The sequence below is a fragment of the Crotalus tigris genome, unplaced genomic scaffold (assembly GCF_016545835.1).
Source record: "Crotalus tigris isolate CLP2741 ecotype Arizona unplaced genomic scaffold, ASM1654583v1 scf7180000024375.2447938, whole genome shotgun sequence".
Lineage (NCBI taxonomy): Eukaryota > Metazoa > Chordata > Lepidosauria > Squamata > Viperidae > Crotalus > Crotalus tigris.
The window spans coordinates 335,523-350,646 of NW_024100545.1; the positions used below are offsets into that span (position 1 = coordinate 335,523).

The following is a 15,124-nucleotide window of genomic DNA, read 5'->3' on the forward strand; positions in this document are numbered from 1 at the left end:
ATAAAGAACATTTATTTTTTTAAAACTTAGCTACATATACCAAAGTTTAAAAGTATGTTCTTAATTGCTAGGTTTATTATATTGTGCTACATCACAGTAATTGTTTGAGAGATAAGGTACATTTCATAATTTATAATTTACTAAGGGTAAATGAATCCACAGAGCAGCTAATTTGTAAGGTTGATGGTGAGATAGCAGTTAATGTAGATCATTACAACCTGGTTTGTAAATTACCTATTAATACATATACAATTTATTTTTGTTACTTCTAATTGAAATTGTAATTATAGTTAATAGAAGTGAATTTTGAAAATGCAAATTATTACATATTAAGGATTAGTTATCTAACTGATAATAACATGCTTGTCTCAGTCATTTCAATCCAGAAGCCTGGTGTGTGCTCAAATATAACCACAAATTCTTATAAAAGTGTAATTTTTACAGATTTTATCAGTGTAGTTCAGTGTTATCTTCACAACATTTCACATGTGCAGATGAATCCAGATCAGTTTCTCTTCTGAAACCCTTTAGCTCATCTTCTCTTTTAGTTCAGTTTCATCCACTGAAAGGAATGATGTTAGAAACCTCTGGTTTAGGCTTTTGATTCATTATGAAAAAAAAAACCTTATAATAGCATTCTTGCAGGTACCAGCTGATCCAATGAAGCTTTATCACAACATCTATTTTTGCCTGGGTTGCAAAAAATATCTACCTTCTACTAGTTTTGCCATATCTGTTAGTTCTTGCACCATCGGCCGGTGCCGTCTTTGCTGCAAGCTGGACAATGAGGCTCGTAAGAGGGAAGCCTTTTTGAAGTACAAACGGATGCTCCGAAATCTTAGAGAGTCTGAAATGAAATACAGCGATGGTGCTAAGATTGCCTTTATACTTCAGGTATGCAGTATATAGAAGATAATAATACAAAAGAAAAACATGTAGAAGACATAAAACTGGTAGGATTTTTATTCTGTCAATACAGTACAAAAGAAATAGTTTAAATACAGTAATCCGGGTCTCTTGCCCGTGGTTTACATCAGAGCTGCTGTCACTACTTTCTATATAGATTCATCTTAACTTCCTCATAAATGACTTTAAACCTCAAGGCGATGCAAACTTTATAGTAGATAAATTTGTGAATATTTTGAGCCATAGTGATTTAAAGCATGTTTGGTTTTGTTTATTTTTAGGGTAAAAAGGTAAATAATACGCTATGTTCACCAAATTTAATAATTGAAACATATTAAGTACAATTTAACATTAAATTGGATTAGATGATAAAGTTCCAGAATTAAATTGTATTACTTAACAGCAATTACATATTTATCCACAGTTATAAATAGAATTTCAAGTTGCTGCATTTTAGTTAGTGAAATACATCCTGTGCTGAAAATAATTAAGTAGAATTTAAAACAAAAATTGTATTATTTGGGAATCTCATTTTCATAGAAAATATATCTGTATCTGAATGCAAAAAAATATAAAATAATTATTAATATTAAGAAATAGCAATATGTTCTATGTTTGCTTATTAAGCTGTGTACTGTTTTAGAAGGCACTATAATATGTATAATGAGCCCTATTTATTTCATTTTAAAAACAGAAATGAATTGGTCCCAAGTGAATTTTCCATTTAAAACTCATCTAGTAAAATGCATTGCCTGTTTGCATAGTCTTACATTATTCAATGCCCCTGCATCAAAGCATTATGATTGGAGAGTCTTGATATAAATCACATCTTTTTACATCACATCTTTTCTCTCTTTACCTTTTCCTTCATATCTGGGGAGAAAATTGATCTGTTTTTGATTTGTTTCATTTGAAAACTAAATCACTATGAAAGCTTCAGGAAAATTTAGATTCTGTTTTGCATTGATGAGTCTTGTTTCAATTTATTGAGATATCTCTATAATTTGTCTATATAAGATTCAATTCAAAATGTATCTGAATCTAAAGCATATTCTTGATAACAATTTTTTGTATGCATTAATGGAAATCTGGTGGTAATGATACTTATCTTTATAAGTACATTGCTGAATTAATTATTTATGTCCCTGGACTGAACCTAATCAAATCAATTTATTAAGAAACACTTTTTCTCAAATCATGTGGCTATATTTATTCTTCAGGTCCGTTATCACAACATTCATTAATGTAATTGAAGTTTAAGGCAACCTTATGCTGTATGTTATGATATTTCACAGTTGCGAAACTATATATGTGATATTATCTCATTTTCTCATGATGATTAATAAAATCAGTCCTGTGATTAAAATATACATTACCAATAATTATATTTATTTATTTACTTATAATTTTAAAGCCAGTGTGACGTGCCAGCTATTTATATAGTGGAAAATACACTATACTATAAAGTATTTAAGCTATACTAATGTTGCTTATATGGATTATGTCATTTTAGGTATAAAATTGCTGAGTTCCAGGTTAGAACTCTTTTTTTGTAAATATACTAAAAATCTGAATTTCCAGGTTGGAAATTCAGACTTTTAATATATTTGCAAAAAAGAGAGAAATTCACTGGTAGTGGAATATTACAAACTTCAAATTTAATTAAGTACTATTTCTATTTGTGAATGCCGATCATTAATTCTTTACTAACAGCATGGATTTGGGAAGTGGCTAGCAGCAAGAAAATGTTCTAACAACAAATTGATAATCAAGCAAGCTGTCAAGAGAGGAAGTAGAAATAGCCATCTGCATAAAAACCTTACAATAAATGTCTAAAAACCTGTATTTGAGGCAATACGTCTTTTGGCATAAATAAACTGATTGTGTGTTATCACAGCCTTTGCAGAAAGAAAGAGAGGGGAGAAATACTTTCCTTGAGAACATTTTAATCTGTAATTAAAATGTAGTGACTATGTGTGGCATACAATAGTAGTCATTCAAAGCAACAACTTTATAAATGTGGTAAGTTTTGAAGTTAACTTTTATTATTTCTTTTTCTCCTCTTGTTTTTATATTGCAGCTCCAAGATTTACACTACATGGTGGAACATTTCTGGGATTCCCAGTCAGCTCTTAGTGCTTGGGATGATCTGTATGATTTGGTCATGATTAGGTGGAATAAGTGGCAAGAATGGTCGCCCTGGAACACTATTCTCCTCAAAGAGGATGAAGCTGAAGCTCATCTTAAACTAAATGATCTTGAGACGGTATTAATTTAAATGTGCCACCCCACAAACATGAAATATATATTTAATAAATAAATTCAATCCAGTAAAGGGTGGGAAAATCCCATAAAGTATGGTACTATTGAAATCCTTCAGATTCAATTTTAAAAAGGCACACAGGAACACAGAGGTAGCATAGAATGTGTGCTTTGTTATGCAGATTGTTTGACAGGTATTCCACTTTGGAATGTATACAGTAGTTCATGACTTAAGACTACAATTGGGACCAGAATTTCCATGGTTAGGGTGAATCATACCCCAGTGAAGTGAATCATGTAGTCATTAAGCAAATCTGGCTTTCCCAATTGACCTTGCTTATGAAAAATTTGCTGGAAAGTTTTCTGATGGAAATTGCATGACCTCAGGATGCTATAACCCACGGGTATCAAACTCGCCACGTCACGTGATATGTCCTGATGTATCGTGACTTTTTTTGCATTGCCAGAGCTAGGATGGGCGCAGCCTCTGCATGATGCAACCGGCCTGTGGGCCGGCAGTTTGACACCCCTGCTATAACCATTGTAAATACATGCTGGTTACCAAGTGCCCAAATTTTGATCACATGACTGTGGGTATGTTGCAATGATCCTAAGTGTGAGGACTGGTTGTAAGTCACTTTTTCAGTGCCATGCTAACTTTGAATAGTCAGTAAACAAATGGTTGTAAATCAAGGTCTACCTGTATAAATCTCTGTATGTATATACATTTATATCACATTGTTTATGAGTGCTTTTGAGTGTTTTGCATGCTTATTGCTTTGCATTAAGGAGCAAAAGTGGGAAAATAAATTGGTTGCTTTATTTATTAATATAGTTTAATAGCTGCAAAACTACAACAATTCTGGCTGGCTTACAATTAAAAAATGAGAACAATTCAAAAAGGATTGGAGAAAAAACTATGACTAGTCTAAAGACAGACTTATAAACAAAGGAAAAACAACCTATCTAACAGGAACTAAACTATCACCCCACCCCAAGTCCTGGGAAAATAGCTAGGTCTTTAATAGCTTCCTAAACATCATCAACCATCTGAATTTCTGGGAATATTATTTCAGCGAGTAGACTCCGTGATAGAGAAGGCATACCTCCTGAGTCTTGTTAGATGACATGCTTTATTGATGGGACCCAAAGGGTAGCTACTCTATCTGGTCTCACTGGACAGAAAAAACCAAAGGTAGGTAGACGCCACAAATAACAAGACTCTATATTATGAAGAGCATTTTGAATCATACCCTAAAGTCAACTAGTAACCAGAACAGTTCTCAAAACTGCATAAAAAATATGACCAATTGCGTCATCTTCCATCTTCTCCCTTGTGTCATGTTGATTCCTGTGGGAATTAGGGGGTCCTCAGCCTCAGCCGCCTTCCCCATGTTTGCTGCCCAGTGAGACTTTAGTCCCTGGTATGGAACATCCTGCAGCTGCTCTCTTAGGCTCACTGCTTGCAACTCTGGCTTTTCAGCCCTCAGTTTGGAACACGTGCCTGCCAGCTGCACCTCTGCCCCAGTCTGCAGCACCACTGAGGCTTCTTGAGCCAGGTGCTCCTCCGGCTTCTTCTCTTTGATTCTTTGCCTGTTGCCAACATCTTGGGTCTTTGGGCTTCCAGTGGGATCCAGGTAGGCACTACTGTAAGAATTGACTAATGTCAAATGTCCCATTTGGCACATTCAACAAAAGAAACTCTCGGCTCTTTTAAATTACCACGAGTGTAGCTTTATTGAAAGATCCATCTAGGTCAGGGGTAGGCAACCTCGGCTCTTTTATGACTCATGACTACAACTCTCATAATTCCTGAGTCAGCATAGTCAGTTCTGGGATTTTCCTGTGAAAACCCACATAGATAAAACCCCTTTTTCCCCTCTGGGCCATCCACAGTTCATAATTCACCAATTGGGTTCAGTTCTTTTGTTTTGGGAAAAGACTGTCTGCACCACTCAAACATTTCATAACTTGACCTTGGTGGATAACATATTGCCCGCAACAGAAGGCTCTCTTACATTCCAGACCTTCCCTCCCCCGTTAGGAATTCTCTCACCGCTCTCCCTTGCTGTTTGGCAAACTACAAGCAACAACAGGTGCAACTATGGAGTTGAGTCGTATTTGACAAGGAGTACTGAACTGAAAAGTTTTGAAAACATTTCACTTCTCATCCAAGATGCTTCTTCAGTTCTGGAGAACTAAAGAAGCTTCTTGGATGAGAAGGGAAACGTTTTCAAGAGAAAAAAACACAAGAAAGTCCAGTTGCCTTTTGAACAGCACCTTTGGGATTCCAAATCAATCATTTTAAAAAACTGAGCAGGAATTAATCACAACCTAATAACTTGTACCCATTTGTTAACATCTGCAGTAGTTCATTGTAAATGGCATTGCATCTCTGAGCTAATCAACTCTATGGGTTATCTTTTTAAAAACACAAAATGATTATTAGTTTTTTTATTTAAAAATTAATGCCATCCATAGTTTAAGAATTTGCTATGCCAATATATAACCAATCAAAACATTTTCTATTTTTCTTTTCTTTCAGGCTTATGAGAAGGTGTTCATTCACCGAGTAAGGCACAAACAAATGCTTGCAAGGAATTATTTCTCTCAGTTCCCAGAACTGGCAGCTGCTCTTCATAAAAGTGACAAGCAAACTAACACAGAAGATCTTTCAGTAACAAAGTCTGTAACAACTGCTTCATCAAAATAACACTTATAGAAAAGTTTAGAACTGTTCTCTTAAAAGAAGAGAACATTGCTTGAAAAGCTGGCCTGATCATGAGCTTAAAGAATGTTTGTTTGCATGCCCTAGATTTTTCTTTAAATTGTATTGCCAAAAATTCAACTTAGAACTTCATTTCCAATTCATTATTGTTACACTGCACTTGCCTCTTTCACATATACCTCTTTGGTATATAATATACAAAATGCTTTTAGTCATTTTTTTCTCTTTAAAGAAAGAATATTTTGGCACGCTAGCCAAGTCTTAAGTAACAACTTTAAAAGACAATTTTAAACTAGAGAGCTGCTATTTTTTTTCAAGAATGCCTGCATATGAGACCTGGCACATATTAAAGACCTTGACTTTCTTAAAGAGATTCTACTTCGATACAAAATAAAATGGAGTACATTTATACACACACACACACACACACACACACACACACACACACACACACACACACTTATGGCCAGCACTATCACTTTTTATTGTAACACAGCAGATTAGGTATAATACAATTTATTGAGGCAACAATGAAAAAAGATGTCAAAGGTTAAGTTATTCATTTTTTCTTACCTTTACTCTCTATCTTCTTATTATCAACATCTTAGAGAGTAAATTCAAATAGAAGTCAAACAGCCATGGTTGAAGACATTTTAAAGATTTATAACTATTTTGTGTGGTTTTCATAATATTTATATACTAATATGGACATAGACTAATACCTTGGTTCTTCAGTAATCCAATTTATACATATTACATAATAGATCAATTTTTAATTGCTGGAAGCATCCGAGTAAAATATGGACAATTGCAAGGAGGTATTAAATCTATTCAGTTGTATAAGCATCATAAATATTACCAGCAACTGCATAAAGCATCATAAAATTGTGTTCAGCCATCAGACTATTACTTGTTTGGAAAATATTTTTCAAAATTAATTACAGGAAAAGATCACTGCTATTTTAGAAGAGTGCAGAGACATTGCCTATATCTAGCAAACCAGCTGATAGTGTTTTCCCTTAAAAGTAAGGTTTTGTCAGGTACAAACTCCCTTTAAAATTTCTCTCAGAGGTGTTTATATTAATGATACCAATAAGGATTCATCAGTATCAACAATTTAGGCAGCCATAGACCATCGTTTCAAATAATGGGAGCATGTTGATCAATGTTCTCACATAGTGACTCTCTTGATGGCAGGTGAACAATAAAACACTCTGTCATAGAGGAAATGTGGTAAAATTTCTTCCCACACTCTTTCCTCACAATGCTTTTTACCTTCTCTCTTTTCTCTTTTTTTTCTGGACAGTCAGGCAGACGCAAACAAAGCACTGGCTCAAATAATCCATTCCCTCCTCCTAAACATATATCTGGTCTATGTGAATCCAGAGTCATTCTTGTAAATCATATTAAGGTAGAGGCAATTACTTTGTTTTGCAGTGTGCCTGCTTTCTATTTAATTAAAAGAACCTGTAAACAATTATAATCAGAGGAGGTAGGCACCCTGGTGGCTGCTAAGTGATGCATCCAAACACATTGATGTCATAAGCATTATCTTGCATTCCTTTCTTTTAGGTCCATTTGGGAAATACACATAAGGCAAGTTACAACCACAACCAAACATCAGGGCAACTTAATTGTCTTCTACTGTTTCTGTGATATCTACTTAATATATATCAAAACTTTAAATTGTAGAACAAGAACTTTTAACAAATGTTGGTGGCTGCCTTTGCACACTATCTATGTTTCTCTGTTACTTGGAAACAATTCTTGTATGACATATACAAGGAATAAAATTCTTGACACAAAATACACAATGAAAAAGTCTTTTTGTGTATGTAGTCTTCTGCTGATATTCGGGTTATACACAAGAGACTGTATTACTTTTTATTGACATCTTCATCCAACAGTCCTAAACATTTCCCATGGAAAGCCTACTACCCATTTTATAATAAAGACCTTTGTGTAAGAAAGCAAAACAAAAATGTTTTCCATAGAAAATTAATAAAAATACTACAAATTAGTCATCACATTGGATTGATTAGTTTGCTATAATCGCATGTTGCATTTATCTTTTTCTAAGCACATCTTGAATTAACTAAACTTTTAAAGATTTTCCTAAGAAAAGAAATTATTGTGTTTAGCCTGGAATATTTAAGAAGCATCTTTTTGTTGTTTGTAAGATTTAACAGAACATCACTATAAAGAGCACTTTAAATAAAATATTTACATATCAACAATGTAAAGTTTTGAAATACAACTTATATATTGACCAGAGTGAAGGGAGAAATATATTTTGGAAATATATGAAGTACATATTGTCAAAATATTCTTTATATGATTTACTAGATTCTCTTGGGGATGTTACCAGTTTTGTCTTTTATCATTTTTTTCCTTTCATTTCTTTCAAGGTAAGTAAAAATGGGTATTATAATCCATTTACAGTTAAATGAACAGTCATACACAATAGCAGGTTCTCACTGCCTCATTCAGAATGAGAAGGGACTTGGAAGAACTGTTGTGTATTTGCAATGTCAAACCAGCAATGTTTTCAATAGGAATGTGAATGAAAGTGTTTTGTATAATACACGCATGCCTTTCTCAAAAGCTAATAACTTTTTTATGGGACTTGCCAGGTATACTATATAAATGGAGATGTTCTAATATCACCATTTGGATGCATCATTTAATCCAATGTATTGGACTTAGCATGGTGTTTCTAACTCTTGTGATTGAAAAAAAATGTAGAGAAACAATTTGGCAGCATTTTAATTGCCAAATATTCAGTACAGACCTGGATTCTTAAACACAAAGGCCTTAAAACAAGTTCTAGTTCTGTTTTTGCATTCACTTTTTAGCATAAAATACAGTGTAGCATCTGGTTAATTAGGATTTTCATTTATCAAATATGCCTATAAAAGAAATAATTGGTTAAGTACATTATCTAGACTTTCATTTTAGAACTATGAAAATTGAAATCTAAAAGCAGATTTAATGACAAAAGAATATTTCAAAATCTAATCTTGCCATAAAATCTGTTTTCTTAATATGCCAGTTGTATTTTATATTATACATCTTCTTTTAAAAAGCAAAAATATCCATAAATCATCAATTTTTACAGCAACATCTTTGTTATCCCAATTTAGAATAATTTTGTCATTGTATCACCTGAATTTGATGTCAACAAGCATTTGCAGTCAAAATAATTTACATTAGGAATGTAAACACAGCTGCAGGATATATGTCAGTACCCAAAAAAGGATCTGCAAAATAATTTTCTTTTTCATCTAAGTGATTAAGGTTGCAAACTCTGGAAAAACAAAATTCTGGAAATCTTAATTCTGAGACTCCATCACAGTAGACTGCCCCACCTAACACCTCAAAAATCTAAACAGAGTCAGACCTGATTAATACTTGCATAGCATAATACCAGTAATTTGCCAACTGAGGAGCAAAGGGGAGGAGGAGAAGTGTAAGAAGAATGTTAAACCAATTATATATATTAGGTACATGGTCAGACTTGTGCTCTTGTGTGAGCAGGGGTTAGATTAGATGACCTCCAAGGTCCCTTCCAGCTCTGTTACTGTTACTCTCCTAGTTGATTTTTATGCAGACGTTTCATTATCCAAACTAGGTAACTCATCAGTGCCAGCAAGGAGTGAGATTTGCTAGTCCTTACTAGCATTGATGATGTTACCTAGTTTGGATAATGAAACATCTGCATAAAAACAACTAGGAAAGCACCAAGGACCCCTCATTTCAACCCTGGGCTACAAATATTCTCCTATATTCTTGTAGATACCAGGAAGTGAGCTAAATTCAAAGGTGTCTTTACATTTTAGTGTCATTCCCAGGTGAAAGCCCAAGTGAAAATGGGATGGCCCACTTAAAGATGGATTGCATGTGCCTGTAATTCATTTCCCACTAAACAGTATATGCATTCCAAATATTATTTTACCAATTTGTTCCCTGCATAAATACAACAGATTATATTCTCATGGTAGTCATATGTACATCACTGCAATTCACTGTATCCAATTCAAGCTACAAATCAAAGTCAAGCTTCCTGAGTTAAACAGCTGAGCCGAGCCTAGGCACCAATAATGATAAATACATATGCAGTGAAGGGATTCTGCAGTTAAAAGGAAATGACTGGGAAATACAGAAGTTAAAGAACAATGAACCTATGATAGAAAAGGTAGATCACAAAAATAATCCCTCAAAGAAATGAACTAACCACCCATTGTTCTTTTTTCTCTCCACCCTGTACTCCCTTTTATTGGGATGTAATCTGGGCGACTGAATGAAGCCGAGCATTTACTAGCTAGATGCCCTTCCTGACTCAAACACGAGTTCACAACAGATATTTTCTCTTTGTGCCTTGATAGAGAAATATCTATCTCTGCCTAGGATTGAACTCTCAACTTCCCAAGTGTGAGATGTGTGAGTGTGTGATGAGTGTCTTCATCTCTAGGCCACCACACTGCTCTGAACCAACCACCCCTATGTTGATCCATACATAGATCCCGTCCCTTTCTTTTTTAAACATCAAAACTTCACCTGAACAGAAGTAGATGTCACATTCACACAGAATAACTCTGCAGGAGGTAGGGACCTACAGGGCTTTGATTCATAAGACCACAGATTTGGACAGGCATCTAGCAAGTCTGTTTGATTCCGTTTTCCTCCTCCATTTTCATAGAAGCTCTATAGTTGCAACTCTACAAACACAATAAATGTTTAATCATATATGGGAAATGTATGGAGGAGAACCAAAGAAAAGAATTCAGAAGTAATTCAATAAAAGTAAGAATAAGACAAATGTAATTTTTTAAAAAAGTAGTTGATTTTGGTTGGGATAGAGAATACATATGAAGTGAAATAGAAGAACTATGAGGACAGATTTTATTGGGATAGTAGGTGGTTTTTTTAGCAGCCTAGAGATGTTATATGGCACTAGGTCTGTCTTATCTAACCCATCAGGCTTTGTAAATGGTAATGCAGCATTTACTATCGAATTTTCTGCATTTTATTTCTTTGATTTTATCTCCACAGCATATCTGCACACATAAAAACAGGTGTATATTTCTGGAAAATGTTTTGTGTATTTGATAAATAGGGAGCATCAATGGAGTGTGTGAAAAAGTTAAGATGATAGCCACAAGTCTATGGTTTAAGCCCCATAACCTTTTATATGTGCTACCATTTTAACCCTTTCTGCTCCCCATGATGCTCCTGTGAACACAATGCTCATCAGTTGTGAAGTTGCCAGAAGCATTTTTGCTTATTTTTATTATGCTACATTGGCTGTAAATCATCCTTTTAAATAAAAATCCCCATAGCTGGGGATTATGATAGCCAAAAATTGACATGAATAGAGAACATCATAATTGGGAAAGACTATTTAAGCAATTAATTTATGGGAAATTAACCAAGAAACAATTAAGAATCCACTAATCCTTCTCTCAACTATATCAACATTTATGCCACTGCTTTGCCCTAACACTTTTAGTTCCATGTTGTTCTCTTCATTCCAGAATTCCTCAGACAGTTTTGCTTCCCTATATTTTTCCATATGGAAATATTAATATATGGAGTATAACTCTCCTTTTATTACTTTCTGGAATCTCTTTTCCAATTTCTCCTTTTTTGGTTTGGGTTTCTTTCTCAGAAGTTTTGACTCAGACTGAAGACAGGGCCTGAGAATGGAGTTATGGCTACTACAATACTCTTTCAATGCTTCCAAGCAGGGTTTTGATGTTATTTGGGAACAAAGTAGAAGGGAAAGTCTAGATATAAAATTATTTTGCCCAAAAAGGTTGGAACTACCTAAAGATTAATTTCTAAAAAGGATAGGAAATTTAGTATTTTTCCTTACAAATTAAATGGTAAGTAGATTTTTATATAGGAAAATGCGGCAACATGTTTGAAATTTTAAAAGCTATGTTCTACTGAACATCTATGATGCTGTAAATCTTCTTTCTTCTTAAAATCAAATTATTACTCATTTGTGGCACTATAGGCACAATTATTGGACTTTTTAAAGAATAACTTAATCTGGCACCATAATCTGATACTATCATCACTACCACCACTGTTGCTCTAACAGTTATATATCCAATGCTCCATCTCTTCTGTTATTATAATATGGTGTAATGATATACAAATTGCATATAAACACAATATATACTGGTTCTATTCATTGCTGGGTATCCCCAGGAACAGCAACTGCACTGTAATATATACTGATATAATTGCACTACAAGAACAAAAAGGAGGACATCTTGTAGTATATAGGCATCAGATAATTATCTTGCTTAGGTGAACACTATTTATCTGGTCCTAAACTAGAGCTGCTAATGTTGTTGTTGTTGTTAATTGCGAAGTCGTGTCCGACCCATCGCGACCCCATGGACAACGTTCCTCCAGGTCTTCCTGTCCTCTACCATCTTCTGGAGTCCATTTAAGTTCACACCTACTGCTTCAGTGACTCCATCCAGCCATCTCATTCTCTGTCGTCCCCTTCTTCTATTGCCCTCAATCTTTCCCAGCATTAGGCCTTCTCCAGTGAGTCCTTCCTTCTCATTAGGTGGCCAAAGTATTTGAGTTTCAACTTCAGGATCTGGCCTTCTAAAGAGCAGTCAGGGTTGATCTCTTCTAGGACTGACCGGTTTGAACTCCTTGCAGTCCAAGGGACTCGCAGGAGTCTTCTCCAGCACCATAGTTCAAAGGCCTCAATTATTTTGTGCTCAGCCTTTCTTATGGTCCAACTTTCACAGCCATACATTGCAACTGGGAAAACCATGGCCTGGACTATATGCACTTTTGTTGGCAGGGTGATGTCTCTGCTTTTTAGTATGCTGTCTAGATTTGCCATAGCTTTCCTCCCCAGGAGCAAGCATCTTTTAATTTCTTGGCTGCAGTCCCCATCTGAGGTGATCTTGGAGCCCAGAAAAAATAAAATCTGTCACTACCTCCATTTCTTCCCCATCTATTTGCCAGGAATTGAGAGGGCCAGATGCCATGATTTTGGTTTTCTTAATGTTGAGTTTCAAGCCTACTTTTGCACTCTCCTTCTTCACCCACATCAAGAGGCTCTTTAGTTCCTCTTCACTTTCTGCCATTAGAGTGGTATCATCTACATATCTTAGGTTGTTGATATTTCTCCCGGCAATCTTAATTCCAACTTTTGATTCATCTAGCTCTGCCTTTCTCATGATGTGCTCTGCATATAAGTTAAATAGGCAGGGCAACAGTATACAGCCTTGCTGGACTCCTTTTCCAATTTTGAACCAATCAGTGGTTCCGTGTCCAGTTCTCACTGTTGCTTCTTGACCCGCATATAAGTTTCTCAAGAGACAAATGAGATGGTCTGGTACTCCCCTCTCTTTAAGAACTTGCCACAATTTGTTGTGATCCACACAATCAAAGGCTTTTGCATAGTCAATGAAGCAGAAATAGATGTTTTTCTGGAACTCCCTAGCTTTCTCCATGATCCAGCATATGTTGGCAATTTGATCTCTAGTTCCTCTGCCTCTTCGAAATCCTGCCTGTACTTCTGGTAGTTTTCGATCCACATACTGCTGGAGTCTAGCTTGTAGGATTTTAAGCATAACTTTACTAGCATGTGAAATGAGTGCAATGGTGCGATAGTTTGAACATTCTTTGGCATTGCCTTTCTTTGGAATTGGAATGTAAACTGACCTTTGCCAATCCTGTGGCAACTGTTGAGTTTTCCAAATTTGCTGGCAAATTGAATGTAGCACTTTTACTGCATCGTCTTTTAAGATTTTGAATAGCTCAGCTGGAATACTGTCACCTCCACTAGCTTTGTTGTTGCTCAGATTTTCTAAGGCCCATTTCACTTCCCATTCTAGGATGTCTGGTTCGAGGTCAGTGACCATCTCATTGTGGTTATCTGGGACGTTAAGTTCATTCTTGTATAGTTTTTCTGTGTAGTTTTGCCATCTCTTCTTAATCTCTTCTGCCTCTGTTAGGTCCCTGCCATTTTGGTCCTTTATCATGCCCATCTTTGCATGAAACTTTCCCTTCATATCTCCAATTTTCTTGAAGAGATCTCTGGTCCTCCCTATTCTGTTGTTTTCTTCTATTTCTTTGCACTGTTCATTTAAGAAGGCATTCTTATCTCTTCTAGCTATTCTCTGGAATTCTGCGTTCAATTGGGTGTATCTTTCTCTTTCTCCTTTGCCTTTCGCTTCCCTTCTTTCCTCAGCTATTTGCAAAGCTTCCTCAGATAGCCATTTTGCTTTCTTGCATTTTCTTTCTCTTTGGGATGGTTTTAGTTGCTACATCTTGTACAATGTTGTGAACTTCCTTCCATAGTTCTTCAGGCACTCTGTCTATCAGATCTAATTCCTTAAATCTATTTGTCACCTCTACTGTATATTCATCAGGAATACGATTTAGTTCATACCTGAGTGGCCTAGTACTTTTCCCTACTTTTTTCAATTGAAGCCTAAATTTTGCAACGAGAAGCTCATGATCTGAACCACAGTCAGCTCCTGGTCTTGTTTTTACTGACTGTATACAGCTTCTCCATCTTTGGCTGCATAGCACATAGTCAATCTGATTTCTGTGTTGAGCGTCTGGTGATGTCCATGTGTAGAGCCGTCTCTTGGGTTGTTGGAAAAGAGTGTTTGTTATGACCATCGTATTCTCTTGACAAAATTCTATTAGCCTGTGCCCTGCTTCATTTTGTACTCCAAGGCCAAACTTGCCTGTTATTCTGGTTATCTTTTGGCTTCCTACTTTAGCATTCCAATCCCCCATGATGATAAGGACATCATTTTTTGGTGTTAATTCTATAAGGTGCTGTAGGGCTTCATAAAACTGGTCAATTTCATCCTCTTCAGCACCAGGGGTTGGGGCATAGATTTGGACTATTGTGATATTGAATGGTTTGCCTTGGATTCGAATTGAGATCATTCTGTCCTTTTGGGGATTGTATCCCAGTATTGCTTTTCCTATTCTTTTATTGACTATGAAGGCTACTCCATTTCCTCTGAGGGATTCTTGCCCACAGTAGTATACCTGATGGTCATCTGAGTTAAATTCACCCTTCCTGTCCATTTTAGTTCGCTGATTCCTAAGATGTCGATGTTTAGTCTTGTCATCTCTTTTTTGACTACGTCTAGCTTGCCTTGATTCATGGATCTTACATTCCAGGTTCCTATGGAGAAAAAATCTTTACAGCATCGGACTTTCCTTTCA

At 35.6% G+C, this 15,124-nt stretch overlaps 1 protein-coding gene across 9 annotated transcripts in view; it reads left to right on the top strand.

The window, feature by feature from the left end:
- Positions 1-7,705, top strand: part of IQUB (IQ motif and ubiquitin domain containing) — a 42,475-nt gene extending 34,770 nt beyond the window's left edge. For 8 of the 9 annotated variants that reach the window (XM_039328276.1, XM_039328275.1, XM_039328279.1 and 5 more), the window contains 3 exons: positions 646-894; positions 2,987-3,172; positions 5,714-7,705. In XM_039328276.1, the coding sequence (XP_039184210.1) occupies positions 646-894; positions 2,987-3,172; positions 5,714-5,881 (603 nt within the window). In that variant the 3' untranslated portion in view covers positions 5,882-7,705. The remainder of the gene's footprint in view (positions 1-645; positions 895-2,986; positions 3,173-5,713) is intronic. The other variant, XM_039328284.1, reaches the window with a different exon arrangement.
- Positions 7,706-15,124: the final 7,419 nt, after the last annotated feature.